A 26,390-nucleotide genomic window follows, 5' to 3' on the forward strand; every position below is an offset into this window, starting at 1 on the left:
AAGACTCCTTAGAAGAAATGGAAAGGGAGGGGGATATTTTTTGCTGTTTTTAAAATTAAATAGGCAGCTAATATTGTTTTTAAAATTATGATGAAGAACAAGTGCAAGCTTTGTTGTAACGTGCGTCGTTTGCCTGGACTGCTCAAGATCTGAATGCTTGTATAGGAGGAACTCTTTGAGTTGGCTTCTTAAATCCCTTCACGCTGTTTCACATTAACATAGACTCATCGAATATCAGGGTTGGAAGGGACCTCAGAAGGTCATCTAGTCCAACCCCCTGCTCAACGCAGGACCAATCCCCAATTTTTACCTCAGATCCCTAAGTGGCCCCCTCAAGGACTGAACTCACAACACGTCTGATACTCCTTGATGAAACATAGGAGCCTTGTCTTCTAACAGGCTTAATCAAAGTGATACAAGCTACGAAAGTGCGATCTTGGAAGAGTGTTGCCATTTTCATAATGGAATAAAAATACTGTAATGATCAATAAGAATTTATAATAAGTAGTAAGCATGTCATAAAAACAAATTGTATATTTCCAACATCGCTGCTTTTATCATTTATACTCAGGTAAAGGAGAAAATCCCGGGAAATTTTCATTTTTAGGAGGGGGTTCGTGAGACTGGACATTTAAGTAAAAGGGGTTGCGGGTTGTTAACGTTTGGGAACTACTGCTCTAGCCGGTAGGAGAAGGTCAGCGTAATGCTTTGACTTGTTTCTGGGCTGGTAAACGAGACAGTGTCTCTGAACTCTTGCAAACCAGTCACAGTCTAAGAGATAGATTGGCACTGGTGTAAATCCTGTCATCACTGGGTCTACAGGGCTTTGCTGATTTATAGCAGCTGAGCATCTGGCCTTTATGCCTTGATTTATTTATTTATTTTCCCACAATGCTCAGCACCGCACGTGGGACCAAATTTGCAGGGGATCTCAGCTTTCGTGTGGGCACCCAGCTCAGTGGCTAGGTTTCAGGGGAGCCCAGCGTATTGGGTGCTAATCTCTGGAAACCCGCCCATAGACAGTCACAGCCGGCATTGCGGATGGACTCGGGACATCTGGAAAGCTGTCCGCTTGGGCACCGAGCCCTGATTGTGGGTCCTGAGGCCTTGCAAATCTGGCCCTGAGCGCTGAGGAAAATGTGACCCCAATCAGTGGCGGATTTAGCGTTAGTGGGGCCCTGTGCTCAGCTTCATTCTTGGGGCCCCTCCTTGGGACGCAGCCAAGAAAAAGAACATTCGCTCGGATCTCCCCACCCCCCGGACCCTCTTTTTCATTCTTTTCTTCTTCATCCTCCTCCTATAAGTAATAGGAAGTAAATGAGAATAAAGTGAGGGACTTTGATTGTTCTTGTAGCCTAACTTATTTTTCCACAGACCACTTGAAAATCGCCGAGGGTCTCGACGGCCCACGTAGTGATCTTCCCAAATACTGTTTGTACCGTTAGCCAACTAGTGTAAAGTGCTTTGGATAAGAGCACTGTATAAAAAAAAAATGTAAAAAACCACTGGGGTGCGGGGTCTGTCCAGGAGTTAGGGTGAAGGAGGGGGCTCAGGGCTGGGGGTGCAGGGTCTGGGAGGGAGTTAGGGTACAGGAGCGGGCTGGGGGTTGGGGTGCGGGGTCTGGCCAGGAGTTAGGGTGTGGGAGGGGGCTCAGGGCTGGGGGTGCAGGGTCTGGGAGGGAGTTAGGGTACAGGAACAGGCTGGGGGTTGGGGTGCAGGGTCTGGCCAGGAGTTAGGGTGAAGGAGGGGGCTCAGGGCTGGGGGTGCAGGGTCTGGGAGGGAGTTAGGGTACAGAAGCAGGCTGGGGGTTGGGGTGCAGGGTCTGACCAGGAGTTAGGGTGAAGGAGGGGGCTCAGGGCTGGGGGTGCAGGCTCTGGGAGGGAGTTAGGGTACAGGAGCGGGCTGGGGGTTGGGGTGCGGGGTCTGGCCAGGAGTTAGGGTGTGGGAGGGGGCTCAGGGCTGGGGGTGCAGGCTCTGGGAGTGAGTTAGGGTACAGAAGCAGGCTGGGGGTTGGGGTGCAGGGTCTGGCCAGGAGTTAGGGTGTGGGAGGGGGCTCAGGGCTGGGGGTGCAGGCTCTGGGAGGGAGTTAGGGTACAGAAGCAGGCTGGGGGTTGGGGTGCAGGGTCTGGCCAGGAGTTAGGGTGTGGGAGGGGGCTCAGGGCTGGGGGTGCAGGCTCTGGGAGGAAGTTAGGGTACAGGAGCGGGCTGGGGGTTGGGGTGCAGGGTCTGGCCAGGAGTTAGGGTGTGGGAGGGGGCTCAGGGCTGGGGGTGCAGGCTCTGGGAGGGAGTTAGGGTACAGGAGCGGGCTGGGGGTTGGGGTGCGGGGTCTGGCCAGGAGTTAGGGTGTGGGAGGGGGCTCAGGGCTGGGGGTGCAGGCTCTGGGAGGGAGTTAGGGTACAGGAGCAGGCTGGGGGTTGGGGTGCAGGGTCTGGCCAGGAGTTAGGGTGTGGGAGGGGGCTCAGGGCTGGGGGTGCAGGGTCTGGGAGGGAGTTAGGGTACAGAAGCAGGCTGGGGGTTGGGGTGCAGAGTCTGGCCAGGAGTTAGGGTGAAGGAGGGGGCTCAGGGCTGGGGGTGCAGGCTCTGGGAGGGAGTTAGGGTACAGGAACAGGCTGGGGGTTGGGGTGCAGGGTCTGGCCAGGAGTTAGGGTGTGGGAGGGGGCTCAGGGCTGGGGGTGCAGGCTCTGGGAGGGAGTTAGGGTACAGAAGCAGGCTGGGGGTTGGGGTGCAGGGTCTGGCCAGGAGTTAGGGTGTGGGAGGGGGCTCAGGGCTGAGGGTGCAGGCTCTGGGAGGGAGTTAGGGTACAGAAGCAGGCTGGGGGTTGGGGTGCAGGGTCTGGCCAGGAGTTAGGATGCGGGAGGGGGCTCAGGGCTGGGGGTGCAGGCTCTGGGAGGGAGTTAGGGTACAGGAGCAGGCTGGGGGTTGGGGTGCAGAGTCTGGCCAGGAGTTAGGGTGCGGGAGGGGGCTCAGGGCTGGGGGTGCAGGCTCTGGGAGGGAGTTAGGGTACAGGAGCGGGCTGGGGGTTGGGGTGCGGGGTCTGGCCAGTAGTTAGGATGCAGGAGGGGGCTCAGGGCTGGGGCAGGGGGTTGGGGTGTGGAGCGCTTACCTGGGGCAGATCCTGTTCGGTGCGAGGGGTGCAGGTGGGAATGTGGGGGCGGGGTGCAGGAGCTCCCATTTGGTGCGAGGGGTGGGGGGGATGTGGGAGGGTGCAGTCATCAGGGAGGGCAGGGGCTGAGGGGGATGCAGGATTCAGGGCTGGGGGTGTGGGCTGGGATTGGGGAGGTGCTCCCCGCCCACTGCCCCACCCAAGCTCCCAGCCCTGAGCAGCTCACGGCACAGGGATGGGGGGATATGTGTAGGGGGAGCGCGGGGGCCCCGCCTTTGCTCCGCCCTGCCCCGATTCCACCCCCTTCCCCAAGGCCCCACCCCTGTCTCTTCTCCCCCTCCACCCCCAAGCGCACTGCGGCCCCGCTCCTCCCCCTCCCCCCAGAGTGACCTGAGCACTGGCAAACAGCTGTTTGGCGGCAGGGGAAGCGCTGGGAGGGAGGGGAAGGGGCGGGGCCACAGCGCATTTGGGGGAGGAGATGGGGAAGAGGCAGGGGAGGGGGGAGCTTGGCTGCTGGTGGGGGCGGATCCTGCAAAAGGAGCCGCCAGGACCAAGCTTCTGCCCCCGCAGCTGCCCAGCCCTGGGGCCCTCTGTCGTTGGGAGGGGCCCCGTGCCAGGGCACCCTGTGTTTTACTGTAAATCCGCCTCTGACACCGGTGCGGAGTAACTGCAGCTTTACTTTGCACAGACAACGATTTCATGCCGGCTGTGGGCGAAGCGAGATCAATACACAGTGGGTCACAGTATATGGTACGGCTCTGCCCTCCTCTGCCGTCACATTGCCCGACTGGAGTGCGGTCGACACGTACTGAGACCAAGAGGAAGGAGCAGGGAGGCCCAGGGGGAAGGACACTTGGAAGACCTGCGTTTAAGTCCTTTATTGCACACGCCCTGCGTCGTCTTGCGCTAGGCACGTAGGGTCGACTTCCACAGGTACTTAGGTGCCTGAGCAAGCTGGCTTCAGCAGGACTTAAAGGCTTTAAAAAAATCACACCCGGCCTGGTTTCTTAGGTGCCTAAATACCTTAGGAAAGCTGGCCCTCCATCACTCCGTGCCTCTGTTTCCCACCTGTAAGCAGGCGTGGAGAGACAGGGCAGCGTTCTATTACCTCTGTATTTGTCCCCGGTACAAGCGCTGCTGGGCTCCTGCGGCCAGGGCTGGTGTGCGCCGTTCAAGAAGGAGGTTAATGAACTAGAGAGGGGTCAGGGAAGAGCCATGAGAACGATTAAAGGGTTAGAAAACCCGTGTTACAGTGAGAGACTCCAGGAACTCCATCTAGTTAGCGTAACAAAGAGAAGGTGACGGGGTGACTTGATCCCAGGCTGTCAGTACAAATATTTAATGACGGGCTCTTCAGTCTCGCAAAGCTCTAATACAACCCAAGGGCTGGAACTTGAAGCTAGACAAATTCAGGTGGGAAATAAGGCGTGCATTTATAACAGGGAGAGTAATTAACCCATGGAACAATTTACCGAGGGTCACGGGGGATTCTCCATCATTGACCGTTTTTAAATCAAGCTGGGACGTTTTTCTGACAGCTCCGCTGAAGGCATTATTGTTGGGCAGGTCTCGGGCCTGTGCTATCTAGAGGTCAGACTAGATGATCACAAAGGTCCCTTCTGGCCTTGGTATCCACGCAAGGTGGGGATAATCGTGCTGCCCTCTCTCAGAGCAGCGCAGGGAGGGTAAATATTTCCCGGGTTACGATGCGGCGCTCAGCTGCTACAGAAACGGAGCCGGGTGAGTTCCTGAGGAGGACAGAATTCTGTTACCGACTCCAGTTCCTTCTAGAGTCGGGCTGACTCCTGGAGGGGATAAAAAACAGCAATGAATTTTTAGTTCCTAAACCGATCAGCTATGGCTCTGAACCACCGAGGGAGCAGAGCTTTCGCTGAGTCACCATCCAGAGGCAGTCCCGCTCCAGTGTATCAGTGCAAGTGCCTCTTTTGGCTGGATGTCCTTGTTGCTAAGGTACCAGACTAGCACGTGGGAAACCTGGTTTTGGTTCTTGGCTCTGCCACTGACTCCGTGTGTGACCTCAGTCAAGTCACTTAATTATTATTTGTATTAGCGTGGCCTCCAGAAGCCCCAGTCGTTTACCAGGACGCTGTTGTGCTCGGGGCTGTACAAACCCGGGATAAAAAGGCAGTGCCCTGCCCTATGGCATTTCCAATCTAGGCCTAAGACAAGAGACGACAGAAGGTGACAGACAGACGGATAGGGGAGAACAACGAGCCCATAATGAGCTGTGGTGGCTGCACCCTCAGCCTAGCCATTGTCAAGTTTTTTTGTGGGCTTCACAACCAAGGAGAGCGTTGGTCTCTCTGCTCTGGGTCCGACAGCTCCTCCCTCTCTCTAAACCAGGATGGCAGCACAAAGGAATCCCTTAGAGGATGATGCCTCCTGCATACGTGTGTCACTGATTGATGTATTCTGTGGCACACTTTCGTCCGACCACGCATTGCCAGGCTCGAGGCAGGAAATCCCAGGTGAAATTCCCAGCCCTGGGTGTTGCAGGAGATGAGACGAGATGATCGGAATCATCCTGTCCCACCTCAGTTTAGATATCTACTCAGAGCTGATGGTTTACACCAGTTCATTGTATCTCTGTATGATCATTAACACACGCTCACCTCCCCCCTCACACACACATTTCCGGCAGTGGGTTTCCTGATCTGCTGAGCTGAGAAGAGCAATGTCTTCTCCACCTCCGTCTCAGAGACTTTTGCAAGCAATTTGCTCAGCTAGCCCCAGTCAAACAAGGGGGCTTGTTTCCACTGACAGGCGAGACCTCCAAACAGGCCAGGCCAGCGTGTTAAAAGGCAGAGACGACGCCTTCAGATGTCAATGGGTGTGGGTGCACCACAGACAGTTATCTCCCCTGGTGCATGCAAACCGGCTCTGCATTTCCCCCCTTGCTTCTTGCAGCTTGTCCGCAGTGTCCGCTTTGGCATCGGGTCGGCTGCGCCGGGAACATCGTCCTGCTGGGAGCTGTGATAATCCTGGCTGTCCTGGGTGAGTAGCCCCCGGCTGTGGGTTTTGTGCTGCGGCCCAGTAACGCAGCGGGAACTCAGCACACGTTGTGGGGCTCAAGGCGAGAATCGCTGAGCGGCGGCCTCTGGCCTGGGTGATACAGGAGGTCTCTTCTAGCCTTGACATTTGTGATTCTGGGACAACTGTGCCAGATTCTCAGTTGCTATAAATTGCCATAGTGTCATTGATTTACACCACCTGGAGATCTGTCCCATTGACTCCAATGGGGCTGCGGCCGATTCACACCAGCTGGGATCTGGCCCATGGACTCCGATGGAGCCATAGGCGTTGACGCCAGGGGTGCTCCGGGCCTCAGGCACCCATGGAAAAAAAATAGGGGGGGCTCAGCACCCACCAGCCACCGTGGTTCGGCCTGGCCCCAGGGCTGGCTGCTGATCAGCTGTTCGGAGGGCAGGGGGAGGGGGCGGAGACAGGGGGAAGAGAAGGGGATGGGGCAGGAGACAGTGGGGAGAGGGGATGGGGAAGGGGGATCTCGAGGAAGGGGGTGAAGTGGGGGCATGAAGAGGCGTAGCAAGGGCAGGGTTTTGGGGGGAGAGGCGGAGCGAGGGTGGGGCTTCGGGGGAGAGGCGGAGCAAGGGCGGGGCCTCAGGATGGAGCGGGAATGGAGCACCCTCTGGGAAAACCAAAATCAGTGCCTGTGGGTGGAGTTACGGCTGACCTACACCAGCTGGAATCTGGCCTTGTCTTTTCCAATGTTTCACTTCTTTTTATCTTGAAGTTTCCCAGCGCCCATCCCAGACTCGCCAGACGGCAGCCGTCCCGCAGACGGCTCAGAAGAGCGATTCCTGTGAGATCAATCAAAACGCAACAGTGTGCAACTGTGCATTGGAGGATTTCCGATCTTGCCTGAAGCGAAAGCTGTGTGGGGTGGAAAACAGCTCAGCAGGTAACCCCCGCGCATCCTGCATCCAGCCCGTCACTCGCCCTCACTGCTACACACCCTGATGTTTACACAGAGCCGAGACACCTTTGGTCCCACCCCCTCTCTGTCCCATCCCTCCTTTCCGGAGCCTCTGTAATATCGCCAGGGACCTACACCCTCAGCTGCGACAGCTCGTGGCCAGTCAGGGTGGGCAGAGCCCTGGCAGCTGGAGCCATAACAGTGTAATAAGATTTTACAGTTCTTTAGCTGATCCGTGTATTACACGTGTAGCACCCAGAGGCACTAACTGAGATCAGGGCCCCGTGGTGCCGGGCGCTGCCCAGACACCCAGGGAGAGACAGTCCCTGCCCCAGCTGAGATCAGGGCCCCGTGGTGCCAGGCACTGCCCAGACCCACACGGAGAGACAGTCCCTGTCCCAGCTGAGATCAGGGCCCCGTGGTGCAGGGCGCTGCACAGACCCACATGGAGAGACAGTCCCTGCCCCAGCTGAGATCAGGGCCAGCATTGACTGACATTAGCGTACTCCCTATTGAGCCCTGCAGCACAGCGCCCCCTAGCCCTGCACTGGAGCATTGGGGTCAGCCGTGGCTGCAAGGTAGGCTGACCAGATAGCGAGTGTGAAAAATCAGGACGGGGGTGGGAGTAATAGGTATCTATATAAGAAAAAGCCCCATATATCGGGACTGTCCCTATCAAATCGGGACATCTGGTCACCCTACTGCAAGGTGAGAGCACCCTGTATCGAGCCTCTGCCCCTGATAACCGAACGCAGCTCCCCCACGCACCCCCACACAGCGCCACACTGGGGCATTGGGGCCAGCACTGACTGTGAGGGGAGAGCGCCCCCTGCTGATCCTCCTGCTCCGCTAACCTGTAACACAGCGCCCCCTTGCATCACACTGGGGTATTGGAGCCAGCACTTACTCTGAGCACCCCATGATGTTATGGTCTGGCCACGCTCCCCAGAGCTCTGCCAATGCGCTGCGCTTTGTCTCACTAAAACATGGCGTGAGAAGGCTCCGTGTGTCTCTGCCGGTGGACGAGCAGATCCATTATTTTAATAACTGTTCCATTTCGCCCTCCAGACGGCTCCGGGTGCAAACTCTGCCCCAGGCACTGGGTGCCGCACAGGGACAAGTGCTACTGGGTGTCTAAAGACAATCAATACTGGAGCGGGGGCCATGCTGACTGCTCACGGAGGGAATCTCACCTGCTAGTGATCCAGGACCGGGAGGAGCTGGTAAAGAATGTGCTAAACTTCACCGTATTTGTGTCCTTCTGAATGAGAGCAGGGCACGAAGCCCTCTTTTATTTTTCCAGCAACAAACTTTTGAAAGTAAAATTTTCATTCACAGGAAAAATTTAAAGTGAAATGAAATGTTCGTTTTTTTCAGAATTTCAACAGATATTCTCCATTTATTTTTAATCATTTTTTAACAATTTAAATTTTCAGTAGTGCAGAATTATGGATTTGAAGTATTTTTTATCCATTTTTATTGCTGTAAATTTCCACGGTTGTGGGAGATCATGGGGCGGGGTCAGACACTGGGCAGGGAGGTCGGACCATAATTAGTTAATGAGAGTAGCTGTTGAGATTCAAAGAGGTTAAGCTTTGTAACCGTCTACATAGCCAAAGTAAGAATCCTTAAATCAAACGCTAAGTTCTCAAGCAACATTTTCCTTACCTTGCCTCTCTGTAAGTTTTGATTATTGTCAGTGGAAATATTTGTCATCAGTTTGTGTGTGTACGGTGAAGTCAACTTTTGCTGATAAAAATCGAATTGTCCCAAGCCTATATATTTAGGCTTGGGCGATTAAATTTTTATATAAATAAATACATTATATATATACAAATAAATAATAATAATTATATAAATAAATACATTAATAGTAGATCCCAAAACATTTTACAGTGTTAAAAGGATTAGGTGCAAACTGGAGACAGGAATCACTCAGCTATCGCTGGGATGCGGCTAATTCTGGGGTGGGGCAGCTAGGTAACAGCTGTATGGCAATGCTGCACAGGGTTTGTTCACTCGGTACAGAATCCGATATGGAAAGAGGGGCAGTCGGTGGATAACAGCTGACATGTTTGCCCAGGGCTGAAATGCTTTTCATCACTTATTAGAGCTGTGTTAAAAAAAAAAAGCCAGCACAAAAAATTGTCAAAATTTTCATTCAAAAACATTGAGAATGTTTCCTGATGTTCACTGAAAATGATGAACAAAATTCATCAACATCTTGGTGGAGGGGAACAGGACTGACTCAGTTATTAATTAATGGTATAAATTGTTTGTTGTGTTTACTTTCACTTGGATTTCATGGTTCTGACTTGTCACCAGTACTAATGATTAAAACCCAAACTAGGGATCAGGTCTCATTTGCGTCGTGAGCAAAGGAGTCAGAGAATTCTACCATGTTCTGTTCTCTCTGACACCTCATCCATTTCACAGGAGTTCATCCAGAATATTACACGAGATCAAAATCATGTGTGGATTGGACTCAGCATCACATCCCCAGGGAGGAATTGGACCTGGGTGGATGGTTCCCTGTTCAATCAAACACGGTGAGCGTTTCCTGATAAGTTTTTTACATCAGTCTGCAATAAATACATAGGGTGAGACCCTGGGCCCCATTAAAGTTAAGGGCAAACCTGCTGTTGGCCTCCATGGGGCAGGGATTAGACCCAGAAATTTTACAGTGTAAGGGCCTCGATCCTGCAAACACACATGGGCTTACCTTAAACTCTCTCATTGAAGTCAATGGCAGTATGCATGGGAGGAAAGCTAAGCAAATGCATACATGTTTGCAGGATCAGGGTCTCTGTTTGCATGGCCCCATTGCTCCTGGGCAGAACTGGTTACAAAATGGGGAGAAACACGATCTTTTCAATCTTTTCTTGTTTTTTGTCAACATCTGAGATTTCAAAATTCAAAAGCTGATCAGTTTCAAAACTGAGAAAGTGCCAACTGCCTCCATAGTTGGTCAAAAAACTAGGTCAAAAAGCCACTCAAAATTCATCAAAACTTTCCTGTTTTTTCACTGAAATTTGAAATTGACTCAACTTTTCATGTAAGTTTCAAAGCTGAACATTTGCATCTGTTCTAAAGATTGGCCTCTCTGCGCTAGCGCTCTGATTCATCACTTTCCTGCAAGTTTCTGTGCCAAGTACATCTCTCCACCAGGTCTGGATTTGAACATATCAACTCGTTTCATGTAGTAGCCTATTTGGGGAAAGACTAGAGATGACGGCTGGAACCCCGGCATCCTGCACGGAAGGAGAATAGCTGCGATAGACCCTCTTCCTCACCTCTAAACCCACTGATTGTGACTGTCTCCTTCACTCCTTTCACAGATTCACGGTATCACGTCCTGCTGAAGACAACAGTTGTGCTGCAGTAAAGAAGAATCAGATCAAGTCCGAAAACTGCAACACCCCCTATAAATGGATTTGCCAAAAGGAAGCTGTGCCCATTTAAACGGGTGGATTGGCAACCTCTGTTTGCATATAAGGAATGCAGAACATCCTGCGTTCTCATCTTTATTTCAGCTACCAAAGCCTCAGGCAGTGTAAATCTGGGTAATGCCAAGAAAGTGAATGGCGCAAGGCTGATTTACACCCATAGGGGGTCTGGGCCCATTAACTCTAATGGACTTGCGGCCAGTTCACACCAGCTGGGAATCTGGCTCTTTGATTATTTTTTAAAAAAATAAATCTATAATTTTTTCACAGTGCTTCTAATATTGTCTTCAGAGTATTCAAAGATTCCTGGGACATTATTGTATACTTTATGGTAACGCCTAGAGTCCCCAGCTGAGATGAGGGCCCCGTTGTGCTGGGCACTGAAGACACACAGGGAGAGACAGTCCCTGCCCCAGCTGAGATCAGGGCCCCGTTGTGCCGGGCGTTGCACAGACACACAGCCAGAGACAGTCCCTGCTCAGGAACAGAATTTTTTTCCATAAAAATGTTTTCCATTTTCAGAAAAAAAAATGGATTCTCTTCAGTTTTCAAAATTTGAACTTGGAAGGAAGTCCCAAGGGGAGCGGTGGATGCTCCATCTCTTGATGTCTTGATGCCTTTTGGGAAAAGGCTTTAGTCAAGCACAAGTCACTGTGCTCAATACAGGAGTAACATAGTGAGGTTCCCTGGCCTGTGTTATTTGGAGTGGTTTCTTGTTAATTCCTTATGCTTACTCCCATCTCTTCCACCTTGTTTTGAGCTGTGACACTCTGAGGACCTTTCCCAGACCTGCAGAAGAGCTCTGTGGACCTCAAAGGCTCGTCTCTCTCTCCAGCAGATCGAATAAAAGATATGACCAGAGGTGATGCATGGGGGGGCAGAGGGGGAGCATGCGGGGTCACTTGCCCCCATCCCCAGATTTGCTGCTTGGTTTGTACTGAGCATGCTCACAAGGACTGGGGATGGATCGCTGGATGATTGCTGGTTCCGTGCATTCCCTCTGAAGCACCTGGCATTGGCCACTGTCGGAAGACAGGACACTGGGCTAGATGGACCTTTGGTCTGACCCAGTACGGGGTTTTTTAAAACCCATCCAAAGTACATTTTGGGGTAGAAATGTCTGGTTTTGAAAAGGCTTTTGCTTTCAACCCCAAAATGTTTTACACTTTCACTTTTAACAGGTCTGTTGGGGCCTGTCATTGTGCACTATATCTATTCACTATGGAGGAAAGCATTGCCAAGTATCATCAGATTAAGGCATCCCAAATAGCCGCTATGGACTTGACATAGCACTACGGATATTCTCTGGCCTGCGGTACGGACGTTAGACAAGATGATCTAATGAGCTTCAAATCTGTGAAATTATTAATCATTCTACACAGCCCCGTTCTCCAGCTGTTTTCATGCTCGGTTCTAAACCGCACCGTAGGTCACCGGGGTGGAGCATCACACTCAGAGCAGTGGGTGGGCTGGAAAGGTCTTCTGCAGTAGAAAGAAAAACTTCAGTAACAGGTGGGTGACTTTTTTAGCCAGTCAATGAGCAGGGTTTAAAGGCCAGCTGGAGGGCACATGCAGCCAGAGCAGGTCATCGCCACGCTCTGCTCCCACGTACCAGGGCTACTTGTGAAAAGGTTCATGCTAGCTTCGCCAGACCTAGCACTGAAAAACTGGCAGGGTGGCGGGTACGGTGCTAGTGACTTGGGCTAGTGCCCTGAGCTCAGACCCGGGGGAAGGCCGGCCGGCTTGGACGTGAGTTGCTAGCCTGAGACAACATCCACGCTGCTATTTTTAGGGTGCTAAGGGAGGGCGAGTCTGTCTAGCTGCACAGACAATGAAACAACTGCCCCAAGGCAAATCATAAATCATAAAAACACCAACTTCCCGCCCCTTGGATCATGCAGGTAAACCAGGCCAGGGAAGTTTGATTTCAAACACTGGGAAATGCTGTTCCCCCCACCCCCCCCCCACACACACAGAAAAAGTTGATGGGAAGTGATTTTTTTTTCACCATTTTAATCAACATTTGCAGTGGAAACTTTCCTCTTCTTGTGCATCCTCCCCACACAAAATCTTCCCCCACCCCGCCCCCAATTGCAACCATTTCGTTTCGGGTGGGGGATTTTTCGTTGGGGGGACGAACATTCCAGACGTTTCGAGGAAAGCGGCTACTTTCTACCCAAAAATAAAAATTCATGGTAGTGAAAACATTGTGATGGAAACCTGTCCACCCACCCTCTTTTCGAGCTCATTTCCGCCTCTTGATCTAAAATTGCTACACAGGCTTTTGACAGCTGGCTGCTGTGGGCAGCCCCCTCAAAGACCATTGATTCTCCGAGCACAGACAAAAGCAGAGGGGCAGGATCTCGACACAAGCCCGCTTGCACTGGCTCTGTATGGCTCCGGATTGGCATTTGCTGCCTCACTGAGTTCGGATCTGCACTGAATCGGAGTCGGGTGGAGCAGCGAACTCTCCGGGCACTTTTGAAAAGAGCAGCAGGGGCAGAAGGTGCAAATTATTCCGCCCTTCGCCAAAGCTCACGCAGTGGTCAGAAGGTGGCAGGTTTCAACTGACACAATATTTCCTGGTGGAGGCGTGTTCATGTTAGCTCGCACACAGCTAGGACGGTGCCTTCCCATGCAGCTGTTGCCTTTGCTGGCCATGGCTGATGGAGAAGTCTATGAGAATGTAAACTTCAAGGCAGGCTCTCTGCCCAGCCACACGTCGGCCCCGGCTCAGCATCACAGTGAGTGCCTTTCACTTTGTGGCGTTTTTTCAGGGGTGTGGATTTTGGGAGGCTGGGATTCCATTTTTGCAACTGTAATGTTGATAAATAGCAGGTCTAGCAATGCACGAGGGGTCAGATCCCCATCTGGTGCAAGCGGGCATAGCTTCACTGACTTCAATACATTAAGTCCGGATTTACACCAGGGTCACGGAGATCAGAATTTGGTCCTAACTCCACTGCCTTCAGTGGGGTTGCTCTGGATTTACCTCTGGTCACTGAGGTCAAAGTCCAGCCCTGGCCCCATTCATTGCAGTGGAGTCACTCTGGATTTGGAAGAAGGTAACTGAGATTTGAATGCAGCCCTGACACAATTCATCGCAGTGGAGTGACTCCGGATTTGGAACAGGGTCACTGAGATCTGGGCGTAGTGAGAGCAATACACAGTTGGTCACAGTATATGGTACAGCTCTGCCCTCCTGTGCCATCACATTGCCCGACTGGAATGCGATCGACACGTACTGAGACCAAGAGGAAGGAGCAGGGAGGCCCAGGGGGGAAGGACACTTGGAAGACCTGTGTTTAAGTCCTTTTTTGCACACTCCCTGTGTCGTCTTGAGCTAGGCACGTAGGGACAGACTTCCACAGGTAATTAGGTGCCTGAGCAAGCTGGCTTCAGCAGGACTTAAAGGCTTTAAAAAAATTACACCCGGCCTGGTTTTTTAGGTACCTAAATACCTTAGGAAAGCTGGCCCTCCATCACTCCGTGCCTCTGTTTCCCACCTGTAAGCAGGCGTGGAGAGACAGGGCAGCGTTCTATTACCTCTGTATTTGTCCCCGGTACAAGCGCTGCTGGGCTCCTGCGGCCAGGGCTGGTGCGCGCCGTTCAAGAAGGAGGTTAATGGACTAGAGAGGGGTCAGGGAAGAGCCACGAGAACGATTAAAGGGTTAGAAAACCTGTGTTACAGTGAGAGACTCCAGGAACTCCATCTAGTTAGCGTAACAAAGAGAAGGTGACAGGGTGACTTGATCCCAGGCTGTCAGTACAAATATTTAATGACCGGCTCTTCAGTCTAGCAAAGCTCTAATACAACCCAAGGGCTGGAACTTGAAGCTAGACAAATTCGGGTGGGAAATAAGGTGTGCATTTGTAACAGGGAGAGTAATTAACCCATGGAACAATTTACCAAGGGTCACGGGGGGATTCTCCATCATTGACCGTTTTTAAATCAAGCTGGGATGTTTTTCTGACAGCTCCGCTGAAGGCATTATTGTGGGGCAGGTCTCGGGCCTGTGCTATCTAGAGGTCAGACTAGATGATCACAAAGGTCCCATCTGGCCTTGGTATCTATGCAAGGTGGGGATAATAGTGCTGCCCTGTCTCAGAGCAGGGCAGGGAGGGTAAATATTTCCCGGGTTACAATGCGGCGCTCAGCTGCTACAGAAACGGAGCCGGGTGAGTTCCTTAGGAGGACAGAATTCTGTTACCGACTCCAGTTCTTTCTAGTATTATTCCTTTGGTATAAACTTTCGTGGGCTACAACCCACTTCATCAGATGCATTATAACACGTTCACCTTCCCCGCACGCACATTTCCAGCAGTGGGTTTCCTGATCTGCTGAGCTGAGAAGAGCAGTGTCTTCTCCACCTCCGTCTCAGAGACTTTTGCAAGCAATTTGCTCAGCTAGCCCCAGTCAAACAAGGGGGCTTGTTTCCACTGACAGGCGAGAACTGCAAACAGGCCAGGCCAGGTGTTAAAAGGCAGAGACGTCGCCTTCAGATGTCAATGGGTGTGGGTGCACCACAGACAGTTATCTCCCCTGGTGCATGCAAACCGGCTCTGCATTTCCCCCCTTGCTTCTTGCAGCTTGTCCGCAGTGTCCGCTTTGGCATCGGGTCAGCTGCGCCGGGAACATCGTCCTGCTGGGAGCTGTGATAGTCCTGGCTGTCCTGGGTGAGTAGCCCCCGGCTGTGGGTTTTGTGCTGCGGCCCAGCAACGCAGCGGGAACTCAGCACACGTTGTTGGGGCTCAAGGCGAGAATCGCTGAGCGGCGGCCTCTGGCCTGGGAGATACAGGAGGTCGCTTCTAGCCTTGACATTTGTGATTCTGGGACAACCGTGCCAGATTCTCAGTTGCTATAAATTGCCATAGTGTCATTGACACCACCTGGGGATCTGGCCCATGGACTCTGATGGAGCCATAGGCGCTGACGCCGGGGTGCTCTGGGCCTCAGGCACCCACAGAAAAAAAAATGGGGGGGCTCAGCACCCACCAGCCACCGTGGTTCGGCCTGGCCCCAGGGCTGGCTGCCGATCAGCTGTTCGGAGGGCAGGGGAAGGGAGAGGGGGATGGGGCAGGGGACAGCGGGTAGAGGAAGGGAGAGAGGATGGGGAAGGGGGATCTTGGGGAAGGGGGTGGAGTGGGGGCATGAAGAGGCGTAGTGAGGGTGGGGCCTTTGGAGGCAAGGCGGATTGAGGGCGTGTCCTCGGGGGGAGAGGCGGAGTGAGGGCGGGGTCTCAGGACAGAGCGGGGCGGAGCACCCTGTGGGAAATCCAAAAATCAGGGCCTGTGGGTGGAGTTACGGCTGATCGACACCAGCTGGAATCTGGCCTCGTCTTCTCCAATTTTTGGCTTCTATTTATTTTGAAGTTTCCCAGCGCCCATCCCAGAATCGCCAGACGGCAGCCGTGCCGCAGACCTCGGAGAAGCGTGATTCATGTGAGATCAATCGAAACACAACACCGTACCACCGTAGATTGGAGGATTTCCAATCCTGCCTGAAGCGAAAGTTGTGTGGGGTGGAAACCAGCTCAGCAGGTAACCCCCGCGCATCCTGCATCCAGCCCGTCACTCGCCCTCACTGCTACACACTCTGTTTACACAGAGCCGAGACACCTTCGGTCCCACCCCCTCTCTGTCCCATCCCTCCTTTCCGGAGCCTCTGTAATATCGCCAGGGACCTACAGCCTCAGCTGCGACAGCTCGTGGCCAGTCAGGGTGGGCAGAGCCCTGGCAGCTGGAGCCATAACAGTGTAATCAGATTTTACAGTTCTTTAGCTGATACGTGTATTACACGTGTAGCACCCAGAGGCACTAACTGAGACCAGGGCCCCGTGGTGCCGGGCGCTGCCCAGACACCCAGCGAGAGACGGTCCCTGCCCCAGCTGAGATCAGGGCCCCATCGTGCCGGGTGCTGCCCAGACCCACAGCGAGAGACGGTCCCTGCCCCAGCTGAGATCAGGGCCCCGTGGTGCCGGGCGCTGCCCAGACACCCAGCGAGAGACGGTCCCTGCCCCAGCTGAGATCAGGGCCCCGTGGTGCCGGGCACTGCACAGACCCACAGCAAGAGACGGTCCCTGCCACAGCTGAGATCAGGGCCCCGTGGTGCCGGGCGCTGCACAGACCCACAGGGAGAGATGGTCCCTGCCCCAGCTGAGATCAGGGCCAGCATTGACTGACATTAGCGTACTCCCTATTGAGCCCTGCAGCACAGCGCCCCCTAGCCCTGCACTGGTGCATTAGGGTCAGCCGTGGCTGCAAGGTGAGAGCGCCCCCTATTGAGCCTCTGATAGCCCAACACAGTGCCCCCAGTGCCGCACTGGGGCATTGGAGCCAGGAATGGCTGTGAAGGGAGACTGCCCCCTCCTGAGCCCCCCGCTCCACTAACCTGCAGCACAGCGCCCCCTTGCATCACACGGAGGTATTGGGGTCACCCCATGGTGTCCCCAGAGCACCCCATGGTGTCCCCAGAGCTCTGCCAATGCGCTGCACGTTGTCTCACTAACATGCTGAGTGGGAAGGCGCCGTGCGTCTCTGCGGGGGAAGCTGGTCAGAGCTGTTCGAATGATCAGACCCGTTATTGATACTGTTCCATTCCCCCGTCCAGAGGGCTCCGGGTGCAAACTCTGCCCCAGGCACTGGGTGCCGCACAGGGACAAGTGCTACCGGCTGTCTGAAGAGAATCAATACTGGAGCAGGGGCCGTGATGACTGCTCACGGAGGGGATCTCACCTGCTAGTGATCCAGGACCGGGAGGAGCTGGTAAAGAATGTGCTAAACTTCACTGTATTTGTGTCCTTGTTAATGAGAGCAGGTCAAAATCCCTTTTTATTTTTCTATCCACAAACTTTTGAAAGCAACATTTTCATTCATAATTTTTCTATTTTTCACTGGAAAATTTTACAGTGAAACGAGATGTTCATCTTTTTCAGAATGTTGACAGATAGTCTCCATTTATTTTTAATCATTTTTAATTTTTTTTATCAATTTAAATTTTCAGTTATGCAAACTTAAGGGTTATAAGTATTTTTTATCCATTTTTATTGCTTTACGTTTCCACGGTTGTGGGAAATCATGGGGCGGGGGCAGACACTGGGCTGGGAGGTCCGGCCATAATTATTTAATGACAGTAGACGTTGAGATTCAAAAAGGTAAAGTTTTGTAACCATCAAAATATGCGAAGTAAGAATCCTTAAATCAAATGCTAACTTCTCGAGCAGTATTTTTCTTACTTTGCCTCTCTGTAAATTTGTATCATCATCAATGGAAAATATTTTTTCATCAGTTTGTGTGTCTACAGTGAAGTCGACATTTACCAATAAAAATCTAATCTTTCCAAGCCTAAATATACTGAAATCAATACATGAATAGTAGATCCCAAAGCATTTTACGGTCTTAAAATGATGAAGTACAAACTGGAGACAGGGATTGTTCAGCTATCACTGAGATGCGGCTACTTCTGGGGTGGGGTAGCTGGGTAACAGCTGTATAGCAATGTTGCACAGGGTTTGTTCGCTCAGTACAGAATCATGCTCTATATGGAAAGAGGTGCAGTAGCTGGATAACAGCAAAGAGTTTGCCCAGAGCTGAAATGTTACTAATTATTCATTAGAGCTGTGTTAAAAAAAGCCAGCACAAAAAAATAGTAAAAAAAATTTCATTCAAAAACATTGAGAATGTTTATTGAAGTTCATTGAAAAATTTAAACAAAATTCATCAAAATCTTGGTGGAGGGGAACAGGACTGACTCAGTAATTAATTAGTAGTGTAAATTATTTGTTATGTTTACAGTACTTTCAATTGGAGTTTCAGCTAGTCCTGATTTGTCACCGAAATTGATGATCAAAACCTCAACAAGAGATCAGGTCTCATTTGCATTGTGAGCAAAGGAACCAGGGAATTCTATCTTGTTCTGTTCCCTCTGACACCTTGTCCATTTCACAGGAGTTCATACAGAATATTCCAGGAAATCAAAATCCGGTGTGGATTGGACTCAACATCACATCCCCAGGGAGGAAGTGGACCTGGGTGGATGATTCCCCGTTAAATCAAACACTGTGAGTGATTCCTGATTAGTATTTGACATCAGCCTGCAATAAGCATATAGGGTGAAATCCCCATTAAAGTCAATGGCAAATCTGCTGGTGAAGGATTTCATCCATTAATTTTACAGTGTAAAGGCCTCAATCTTGCAAACACACATGGGTTTCACTTTGGAGTGAATGGCAGTACCCAGGGGAGGAAACCTAAGCAAACACATAAATGAATCAGGGTCTCTGTTTGCATGCGGTCATCTAGGGTCGCCAACTTTGGTTGGATGAATTTCCTGGAGGTTTCATCACATGACATCATCATTAATCTTTAATTAAAGATTAATCTTTAATTCCTGGATACTCCCAGGCAATCCTGGAGGGTTGGCAACCCTGGACTCATCAATCCTTGGCATAACTGGTCACAGGTGCCGATTTTTTTTCTTTCTGGGTGGGTGTTCCACCCTTGCTCCACCCCGAGGCCCTGCCTCCACTCTGCCCCTTCCCCCATGGCCTCACCCTCACTCCGCCTCTTCCCGCCCTGGCTCCGCCCCCTCCCCTCAGCATCTCCCGCCTGCCACTAAACAGCTGATTGGCAGGTAGCTGGTGGGTGCTAAGCACCCACTATTTTTGCCCTCTGGGTGCCCCAGCCCAGGAGCACCCACGCAGTCGGCACCTTTGGAACTGGTTACACAACAGGGGAAACATTTTTATAAGTCTTTTCTTGTTTTTAATCACATTTGAGATTTCAGAAGTCCAAAGCTGATCAGGTTCAAAACTGAAAAAGTTCCAACTACCTCAAATAATTGGTGAAAAAAACCAATTCTAGAAAAAAAATCTCACAAATTTCATCAAAACCTTCCCCATTTTTAATTGAAATTTGAAATGGACTCAACTTTTCAAGTAAGTTTCAAAAGGGGAACATTTGCAGGGTTCTAAAGGTTGGCCTCTCGGAAGGAGCACCCGCATTAAACACTTCGCTGCAAGTTTCTGTACCACGTACAGCTCTCCAGAACGTACCAACTTGCTTTACGTATTAGCCTATCTACGGAAAGACCAAAGATCATGGCTGGAACGCCAGCCTCCTGGAAGGGAGGAGAACAGCGGCTCTTCTCCACCTCTAAACACACCGATAGTGACTGTCTCCTTCACTCCTTAGGTTCCCGGTATCGGGTCCTGCTGAAGAGAACAGCTGCGCTGCAGTACAGAAGAATCGGATCCAGTCTGAAATCTGCACCACTGACTATAAATGGATTTGCCAAAAGGAAGCTGTGCTAATTTAACCGGCTGGATTGGTGACCTCTGTTTGAATAGGCGGAATGCAAAACACCAAGTGTGTTTGTCTTTATTACCACGAACAAATTCTCAGGTAGGGGAAATCTGGGCCTCTCCATTGAAGTCAGTGGAGCAAGACTGATTCACAGCAGCCGGGGATCTGGGCCCACTGATTCACATGGAGTTATGGCTGATTTCAACCAGCTGGGGGTCTGGCCACATTGACTCCAGGGAGCTCTCCCCGATTTATGCCAGCGGGGGATCTGGCCCTTTGGAAGGGTTCTAGATTTACAAATTATAAAATCACTTAGCTTCTAAAATTGTTTTCAGTGTATAAAAATTAATTGATTCCTGGGACATCATTATGTGCATTACGGTAACGCTGCACAGACACACAGGGAGAGACAGTCCCTGCCCCAGCTGAGATCAGGGCCCCGTTGTGCCGGGCGCTGCCCAGACACCCAGCGAGAGTCAGTCCCTGCCCCAGCTGAGATCAGGGCCCCGTTGTGCCGGGCGCTGCACAGACACAGTGTGAGACAGTCCCTGCCCCAGAGAATTTACAATCAGACTCTGAGATTCCAAGGCCCCTGAGGGTGTCAGGTGCTCAAATCCCAATAAAATTCAACTCTTAGGCTCCTCTGAAAATCAAAGCCTAACTGGACAGAGCAAACATTACTATCTACATTTAATAAATGGGGGAATTGAGGCCCAGCGATTAAGTGATTACAGGGTTACAACAGAAGTGTAAAACAGAGGGTGTGTCTACACTACAGGGACTATAGTAACATAGTGAGATTGCCATAACTGTGCTGGTGTAACCCTGTAGTGTAGACACAGCCGACAGCGACGGGAGGGGTTTTTCCTTGGTGCAGGAACTCCACCTCCCTGTGCAGGTTGACAGACGCACTCTTCCATTGACCCAGTTGTGTCTACACTGGGGGTTAGGCTGCCTTTGCTCCCGTGCTCAGGGGTTTGGCTTTATCGCACCTCTGAGAGGCCTCGCTAGGCCAACTTACATTGGAAGTGTAAACCAGGCCAGAGCCAAGAACTGGAGGGAGAACGCTTGGGCTACAGTTCCAGGTCTTATCCACAAGGGCATTCCTCTTACTCCCTGCATACGCTGAGTGTGATCAGACCCATGTGTGGGACACGTCAGGGCCTCCAGGGGGTAGCACTCTGTCCTTTAAGCCTGTATTTCTTTGTCACCTGCCTGGCTTTTAGCTGGTTGAGTTCTCTCACTGTTAGCTCAATGCCAGTCTTTTTGCATGGCATTTCCTCCTCTGTTTAAAACGTGTTTTAGAAAAATACAGAAAAATGGACAATAGGGATTGCCGGCTCTCTGGATCCAGAATCCGCTTTGTTTAAAGAGACCACCTCAAACTGAAATGTAGTTACTTTTTAAAAAAAAACAAAACAGGGACAGATTCTTAACTTGTGTAAACTGTCATCGGTCCACTGATGTTGCTGGAGCTATGACAGCTTACGCCATCTGAGGATTTGGCCCAGAGAGTTGAAAGTAGCCTCAGTCCGTAGGCGCCGACTCCGGGGGTGCTCCGGGGCTGGAGCATCCCCATGGGGAAAAAACAGAGGGTGCTCAGCACCCACTGGTGGCCCCACGGATCAGCTCCTCCCCCCTCCCCCCCAGCAACTCCAGCCCGCCGCGGATCAGCTGCTCAGCGGCATGCAGGAGGCGGGGAGGGGGAGGGGTGGAACGGTGCGGGAAGAGGCGGAGCGGGGGCGGGAAGACACAGGGTGGGGCGGGGCCTTGGGGCGGAGCGGGGGTCGAGCACCCCCAGGGAAATGAGGAAGCCGGTGCCTGGGCCTAAATCCCCCGCCAATTGTTGTGGTTTTTAAAAAATGGTTGTCCTCTTCTCGGCAACAGGAACAGATGCACACACAGGGGCACTGGACTATGGGGCAGATTTCGGCCGTTATACCAAGTACAGTTAAATGGGGAAAGTAACCAAACTAAATATAAAGTCCAGAAACGGAAGGAAAAAAAGCCGTAGATTTTTAAGGCCAGAAAGGGCCATTCCGATGATTTCGTCTGATCTCCGGCGTAACACGGGCCGGAGAATCGCGTCCGGTGATTCCGGCACGGAGCCCAATCCTTGTGGCTGAGCGACAGCTCTTAGACCAACCCGATCGTGAGTCAAAGAGCTCACGCGATGGCGAATCCACCACGTCCCTCGGTAAGTTGCTCCGATGGCTAGTTCCGCTCACGGTTAACAAAGGGGCGGCTTATTTGCCGTCTGAATTTCTCTTGCTTCAGCTTCCAGCCACGGGATCTTCTTCTGCCTCAGTGTGTTCGACTCGAGATCTCGATTAGCAATCCTCTTCCCGTGTAGGCTGTGAACAAGTCTCCCCTGAACGCTGTGTGTGATAAGTGAAGTAGACGGACCTCTTTAATGTCATCCACTGCCCGGCACGTTGCCAGAGCTTAAATCCTTCTTGTAGTTCTCTGAAACAGCTACAGTTTTTCAACATCTTTGCAAAGAGACAGCTCTGACCACCTGAGGTAGTGGGTTAAAAAAACCCTCGCTCATCTTAAAGTGTGATTCAAAGTTGTGAGTTGATCTTCGATGCCTCCGGAGCGCAGCTGACCACAAAAGAGCAGATATCGCTTTCATCAGGTGACAAAAAACACTTAGCACTATTCCCCTGCATGTGTGAAAGGCGCCTCTTAAATGCTCATTATAGATATAGTTACAATTACCATAGCTCAGTGCTTCCCAAACTGTGGGGTGGGCCCCTCTAAGGGGGGCGCAGAGGAACGTTTCGGGGGGGCCCAGGCCAGCCTCCACGTGGGGCAGGGAGTGAGCACTACCCAGCCCCACTCTGCCCCCAGCTCTGCCCCACCCCCAGCCTTGCCCCTGGCTCCCGGCCCCAGCTCCGCTCCTGGCTGCAGTCCCAGCTGCAACTCCGGCGCCGGCCATGGCCCCAGCTGCAGCCCCAATCCCGGCGGTGGCAGGGAACCAGGTAAGGAGGGGGGGCCGGGTGGGGCACGACCAAAAACGTTTGGGGACCACTGCCATAGCCCCAGCCAGCATTAACTGGCCCAGCTCCTTTGACTTCTACCAGCTGGAGATTTGGCTCTAAGGACTCTTAACGAGCTATGGCCGATTTACCGCAGCTGGGAGCTGGTGACCGTGAAGTGTATTTTTATCACAGAAGCCCAGCGCGAAGAGGAACTGCGAGTGAACTCTGGCTCCCTCTGCTGTCTGCACCCCAGCACGTAGTCAGTATTGTACCATGGCACGTAAACAGATTTGGATGTGTCGACACCTCCCCTTTGGAGATACAGGGCCTGATCCCCAGTGACTACGTTCCTCAGCTCAGGCTGGGATTTAAGTAGTTTTAACCCCCCTTTTTGCTTCCCCTATTCTGGGGCTGTGCAGAGCTCTGCCTGCCCCCTGGTGTAAATCGGAGCAGCTTCAAGGCTGCTCTAATCTACAGTCTGTTCTCTATTGGCCTTAGGTAGCACAGAATAGGCGTAGCACAGTGCACCCCGACCACATCCTCAGTCCAGCCCCTACACCAAGGGGCTGGAAGCAGGGTACGTGCAGGGCCCTTATGCCAGCTCCACACCGGCCATGGTAGCATAAAGGTGAGTGTAGCTGAGAATCAGGCTCCGGGCACTGCGGAATGTAGGTTTGAGTCATGTAACCTTGGTGTAAGTGATCCCTGGAGTAAATCTAAGACCCTGAAACAGTAGGCAGACCTCTGCACCAAACTCAGGATCACGGGTCTTTGGTCTGATACAGCCTGCGTCACACGAGCTTCAAGGAATGCTGCAAAATATGTAATTTACAAATGTTGCAAAATATGTAAGTTAAGTGTGTGTGTGTGTGTGTGTGTTACTGGAAGGGGAGGAAGGTCTGGATTTGGGTGTGGACTTGTAATTTGCCTGATTTATTGCAGGCAGGGCCTATATTAAATTGTACCACTGCACTTAAGGCATATTATTTGTGATGCATTTTCAAGTTATTGCAGGGGGGCTGGTGTGTTAGGAACAGGCACCCCTCTTCTAGCAATGTTCAGGAGGGGTTTTCTATGGAAATTGGGAGAGAAACATCAGTGGGAACTGGGCCCACAAAGCTCTTCAAATCCCCCCTGCTGCCCCCCCAGAACATCTCACTAAATAGGCTGGAATTTTCCAAGAAGTTTAAGGTAGTTTGGTGCCAAAATCCCATCAGAAGTCGTCCCAAGAGACTGGAGTTGGGAGGGAAACTGGAAATTCCTTCCCATAGAAAATTCCACATTTCTGAGAGAGAGAGAGAAAAGGTGTGTGTGTGTGTGTGTGTTCCAAACAGGAATTAATGGTCAGCTGTGTGATACTTTCCACGGGAGGGATTGTTTTAAAAAAAAATCAATTTTGGAAGAATTTTGCAAAAAAAACCATCCAGTCCCACCTCCCCAGCTCCCTGGCATCCCACTGGGGGCAAGCGTCCAAACAGGTGGGAAGCACTGGGAGACGCAGCTCCCCACCTGACACAATGCTGAGGACCTGGGAGTCTAACAACTCAGGCTCCTGCGCAAGTCACCACGGGGGCTGCTGAGGAGCCAGGAAGGCAGGCAAGTGGGCAGGAGACCAGGTAAGTTTCCGTCCAAACTTTTGTCAAAATAGACGCAGCCCTGCAGAATGTCTTGATTTTTGATGAATCGCCAGGAAAAACGGCCTGTCGAAAAATTTCTGCTCGGATCCATTAGTGGAATGCATCCGATGAAGCGAGCTGTAGCTCACGAAAGCTTATGCTCAAATAAATTGGTTAGCCTCTAAGGTGCCACAAGTCCTCCTTTTCTTTTTGCGAATACAGACTAACACGGCTGCTACTCTGAAATTAGTGACTCTGTAACACACTGGTCAGTACGTGTCACAGGTCGCTGTCTGCGCCTGCTCCACAGAGGATCTACGTCTGTTACACCCTTCGCTACAAAGCCTGGCTCTTCAGCTCAAGCCCATGGCCGTTTATGCGTCTTGTTCTGGACATTCCTTGGCTCGTAAGAACATACGAACGGCCATATTGGGTCAGAACAAAGGTCCTTCAAGCCCAGTATCCTGTCCTCTGACAGTGGCCAATGCCAGGTGCCTCAAAGGGAATGAACACAGGTTATTATCAAGTGATCCATACCCTGTCACCCAATCCCAGCTTCTGGCAAACAGGCTAGGGACACTATTTCTGCCCATCCTGGCTAATAGCCATCGATGGACCAATCTTCCATGAATCTATCTAGCTCCCTTTTGAGCCCCGTCATAGTTTTGGCCTTCACAACACCCTCTGGGAAGGAGTTCCAGAGGTTGACAGGCTCAACTCCTGGGGTGTCAACCAAGACAGCAGCTGTCACACCTCCACTCGGACACCCAGCGGAAATAAACACACACCTCTTAATGCAAGGACTGTTGCAGGACAGGCAAATCTCTAGGAGTCAGGTGAGGATTCACAAACAACCAAGTAGCATTTGACAAAACAGCACATTTATTGGGTGAGGATGAGGAAGATGAAGGAAAACCTTAGATCCGCATATCCCACAAGAGAGAGAGTTTCCCCCATGCTACTGAAAAAAAAAAACACCACCACAAGTCGGTCAATATATTACATATAAATATAAACAGAATTCAGACACACATGAGACAGATACGGTACACACATGTTATTACAGACCAAATGTCATAACTCAGAGCATTCGCCCAGAAGCTGCGGTCAGTTTCTATGCACTCAGCGACTGCAGTAGCAGGATCATTTATGTTCCTGACAGAGCAACGGGGTTTAATTTCCAGTTATAAATAGAGGCAGAAACAAAGGAACTCGCCCTGTTCCATCCTGTTACTTTTCTCTCTGTGTGGTTTCCCCCATCCTTCCTTAGCATGTGGTTCAGACCCGGAAGAGGAGCCCAAATGTGAACTACCCAACACCTAATTTACCTACAAACAGCCAGGGAGAGAGAGAAACGGCCTTTGTCTGACAGAAAACCTGGTTCACGCCTTTGCCAGTGGCCACCTACCTAGACACAGACATGGGGACCATAACGGTCAGTGTTTACACAGAACTCCTTGCACACCAGCCATACGTGTTTCACAATGACGCTGGTGACCAGTGTGACACACGCTTGAATGTGAGACCTCACATGATGCTCTTTGGTGAGCTCGAATGCGCACACCCCTCGGCTCCCTCTCTGGCCCTTTTGGCAGGTGGCACTAAGGGGTCCCTGGATCACACTGCGCGTCCATCATGGGACAGTCCAGGGGTCATCTAGAGAAGAGAAGCAGAATGACAGGGTCCCCTACGCCATTTATGTCATTTATGGGAACGTTAATTAGTAAGAAAGGACTCAGGCAGCTTGGTCGTGTCACACGAATGCCGGATTACAGGATCCTGAAGAGTTTGCAGTACTTTGACGCTCGCAAAGGGTTTAGAAAGAGGCAGATTCCGGGATGCTTGCAAAGCTGACTTAGTGTCCTTTGGAATCTCGCTGGATGATTGGGAAAGGAACGCAGAATGCCGCGCCGGTTGGCAGAGTCAGCGTGTAGATGGAGCGAGGCGGCCTGGATCAAGCTTTCCGATGACCGGCATCGGAGG

At 51.7% G+C, this 26,390-nt stretch overlaps 2 protein-coding genes and 1 long non-coding RNA gene across 3 annotated transcripts in view; 2 read left to right on the plus strand and 1 right to left on the minus strand.

Annotated features, from left to right (window-relative positions):
- LOC122463011 overlaps positions 1-360 on the minus strand; it is a 25,461-nt gene extending 25,101 nt beyond the window's left edge. Inside the window, exon 1 of the long non-coding RNA XR_006285941.1 lies at positions 350-360. This is a non-coding gene — a long non-coding RNA (uncharacterized LOC122463011). The remainder of the gene's footprint in view (positions 1-349) is intronic.
- The window catches only part of LOC102937470 (killer cell lectin-like receptor subfamily B member 1B allele A), a 12,430-nt gene extending 1,654 nt beyond the window's left edge, over positions 1-10,776 (plus strand). The window contains exons 2-6 of the mRNA XM_037913424.2: positions 6,032-6,118; positions 6,876-7,043; positions 8,127-8,281; positions 9,495-9,607; positions 10,397-10,776. Coding sequence (XP_037769352.2) covers positions 6,032-6,118; positions 6,876-7,043; positions 8,127-8,281; positions 9,495-9,607; positions 10,397-10,520 — 647 coding nt within the window. The 3' untranslated portion in view covers positions 10,521-10,776. The remainder of the gene's footprint in view (positions 1-6,031; positions 6,119-6,875; positions 7,044-8,126; positions 8,282-9,494; positions 9,608-10,396) is intronic.
- An 882-nt stretch (positions 10,777-11,658) lies between these two features.
- LOC122463010 (killer cell lectin-like receptor subfamily B member 1B allele A) lies at positions 11,659-19,866 on the plus strand. The gene is made up of 6 exons (XM_043529030.1): positions 11,659-13,248; positions 15,095-15,181; positions 15,878-16,045; positions 17,115-17,269; positions 18,452-18,564; positions 19,697-19,866. Exons 1-6 carry the CDS (start codon positions 13,104-13,106, stop codon positions 19,818-19,820), a joined length of 792 nt encoding a protein of 263 aa, XP_043384965.1. The 5' UTR covers positions 11,659-13,103; the 3' UTR covers positions 19,821-19,866.
- The last annotated feature ends 6,524 nt before the right edge of the window (positions 19,867-26,390 follow it).

Source organism: Chelonia mydas, chromosome 14 (genome assembly GCF_015237465.2).
Source record: "Chelonia mydas isolate rCheMyd1 chromosome 14, rCheMyd1.pri.v2, whole genome shotgun sequence".
NCBI lineage: Eukaryota > Metazoa > Chordata > Testudines > Cheloniidae > Chelonia > Chelonia mydas.